The following is a 2,454-nucleotide window of genomic DNA, read 5'->3' as shown; positions in this document are numbered from 1 at the left end:
CTAATTTTGGTTTCGTGGAAAAAGGCGAGTGAAAACAATCAACAGGGGCACTTCTGATTCGTAAGGTCCCTGACATCTAAAGGCATGCTGGATGGAGAAGTCATCAAAAAAACATGAAATCAACTAAAGGAGCAGCACTGTGTGAGAAGGGGATCATCTGGGAAAGAAATAGTCCAATAATTCTACTTTGTAAGAAAAATCCTGGGACTAAAAAAAAAGAAACCACAGAGAGGTCCAGTATTTGGCTGAATGGAGTGCTGAGTTTGGTTTTCAAGGCATGCTGCTGAGCTCTAGTCTTCTATGCACATGGGCAGGTTGACGAAAGTGAAGACGTTGTACTCGATCATGATGGAGAAGCAGAGGAAGACGGCGTACAACACCAGCACGTACACGCCCAGCTTGAAGTCCAGCCGCCACTTGTTCACGTGGATCCCGAGCACCTGTGAGCAGGAAAACAAAAGCAGTTTTAAATAAAAAAAATTTAAAAAAAACATCGACTGCATATGAGTACTGGAACGAGAGACTCCTCCCCCTGACGGTCCAAACAGGTTCAATAAATAGCTACAACTCAGTCATATTTAAAATTCTTTATCCTCATATATATATATTTTTTTTACTATTAGTGTGACGTCACACTCACTCGGTCCAGTTCTCACATACTATCAATAACAGTATTCCAGCAGATTTCGTCAATCAGCATGAGCAGAAATTTCTTGTAGGAAATCTTAAATTTCCACTCTGATCACAAATATGTCAATTATCAAAATCTTCACAGTTTTCTTTAAAAATTCGCCTCCAAGTTGGGGGTGGTGTAAGCCTGCCTACACTTCCCATCATCCTTTTATTTACACTTTCTCCAGCAGGTTTACAACCCTCAACCTAACATTATTGGTACAACTGATTCACAACAATTTAATTAAAGAAACTCACAATTTTAAGCTTAATTTTCTTTAAATTTGTTCTCTTTTATGAAAAAAGCCACAAAAACATTAAAAAAACGAGTTTTATTATTGGAGAAGGTCTATAAATTAACTAAGATATAGACTGACACTTTCATTTCAGCTCAACCAAAGAAAGACTTTAGTCAAAAGCTCAAAATAACAGAGTAACAAAATCAGAGGAGACAAAATAAAGTCCAATCACTTCAATCAGTATCATCCTTCAGCTTTTGAAACAATTCTTTGAAGAGATCAATCTTTGAATTAAACTCCAAATGGTTTTTGTGACTATAGCCAGAAAAAAACACTTAGTTAAAATGCTTCTGACTTTTTGTTTTTATGCTGTACTTTCAGCTTAAAAATCTCACTTAAATGAAATAAATAAATGTTTTCTTTGTTGCAGCTCCACAATCCTGTTCTCACCGTGAGCGCCACGGAGCCCAGGAGAAGAACCACCGAGTACACCAGCCCCCGACTGTTGATGGCAACCTGAAACCAGAGACCAAAACTCCGTCATTTTAGTATTAAAAACAGCAGATAAATAAAGAGCAGATAAATCTGACTTACCGCTGATCCGTAGCTCACACAAATGGTCTGGATGGCCCAGGGGACCCCCAGACCCACCAGGATGTCAAACACGTTACTCCCTATAGTGTTGGAGACGGCCATGTCTCCCAAACCTGGAACAAGTTCGTGTAACAAGAAGAAAAACTTTAGGATAAATGTGTTGCGTAGAAAGATTAAAGTAAAACTTTTTCATGAGGAATCAAACTTAAATCTACATCATCTATTTAGACATTTCCAGAGAGCAGCCCTCTGATTGGTCAGTCGGCTTTCAGGAACCCACCTTGTCGAGCCACGATGAGGCTGGCTATACAGTCAGGAACGCTCGTCCCTGCAGCCAGGAAGGTGATGCCCATGATGACGTCCGGGATTCCCAGAGTGTAGCCGACGATTGTGACCTAAAAACAACACAACTCAGGATAAGATCCTGTTCAGAATCCATCTAAATATCCAACAAACCTACAGATTCGTGACAAGAAACCATTTTATTTTCATCCAGAAGTCAGCATTAGTTGACACTCACCATCCAGACCATCACGTAGGAGAAGACAGCGATCCAGACAGTGGACAGGATGAAGGAGAGCATGAAGAACTTCTCCCAGCGCGGCTTGGCGCAGTTTGGGATGGTGAAGAACAACAGCAGGAGCAGAGGCCACGACAACAACCATTTCAGTTTGCTGCCGATGCCTCCTGCAGGAGAAACGCCGCAAGAACAACAACACGCTTATGGTTAGATAAACTGAGTATTTTGAAATACTTTTAACTGATTTCTTTTTTTTTTAATTCAAGAAATATCCAGAAAGTAAAAAAAATTTGAATGTGGTTCCATTTAAACTTTATCCCCATCACACCAAAGAACATCGACTAAGTTAAGTAATTTTACAACTTTAAATCTTGCAAATTTACGACTTTAAATCTTGTGAATTTACGACTTTAAATCTTGTAAATTCAC

General features: G+C 39.5%; 1 protein-coding gene across 1 annotated transcript; it reads right to left on the bottom strand.

Annotated features, from left to right (window-relative positions):
• Positions 1-169: 169 nt before the first annotated feature.
• Positions 170-2,225, bottom strand: LOC112139699 (sodium/potassium/calcium exchanger 4; the record flags this gene model as incomplete). Its single annotated transcript, XM_024262528.2, has 5 exons — positions 170-440; positions 1,362-1,427; positions 1,506-1,618; positions 1,786-1,900; positions 2,026-2,225. Coding segments are annotated over 5 exons (644 nt in total), but the record flags the coding sequence as incomplete, so codon positions are not given.
• Positions 2,226-2,454: the final 229 nt, after the last annotated feature.

This window comes from Oryzias melastigma, unplaced genomic scaffold (genome assembly GCF_002922805.2).
Source record: "Oryzias melastigma strain HK-1 unplaced genomic scaffold, ASM292280v2 sc03238, whole genome shotgun sequence".
In the NCBI taxonomy this organism is placed as follows: Eukaryota; Metazoa; Chordata; class Actinopteri; order Beloniformes; family Adrianichthyidae; genus Oryzias; species Oryzias melastigma.
This window is presented reverse-complemented; position numbering and strand designations above follow the sequence as displayed.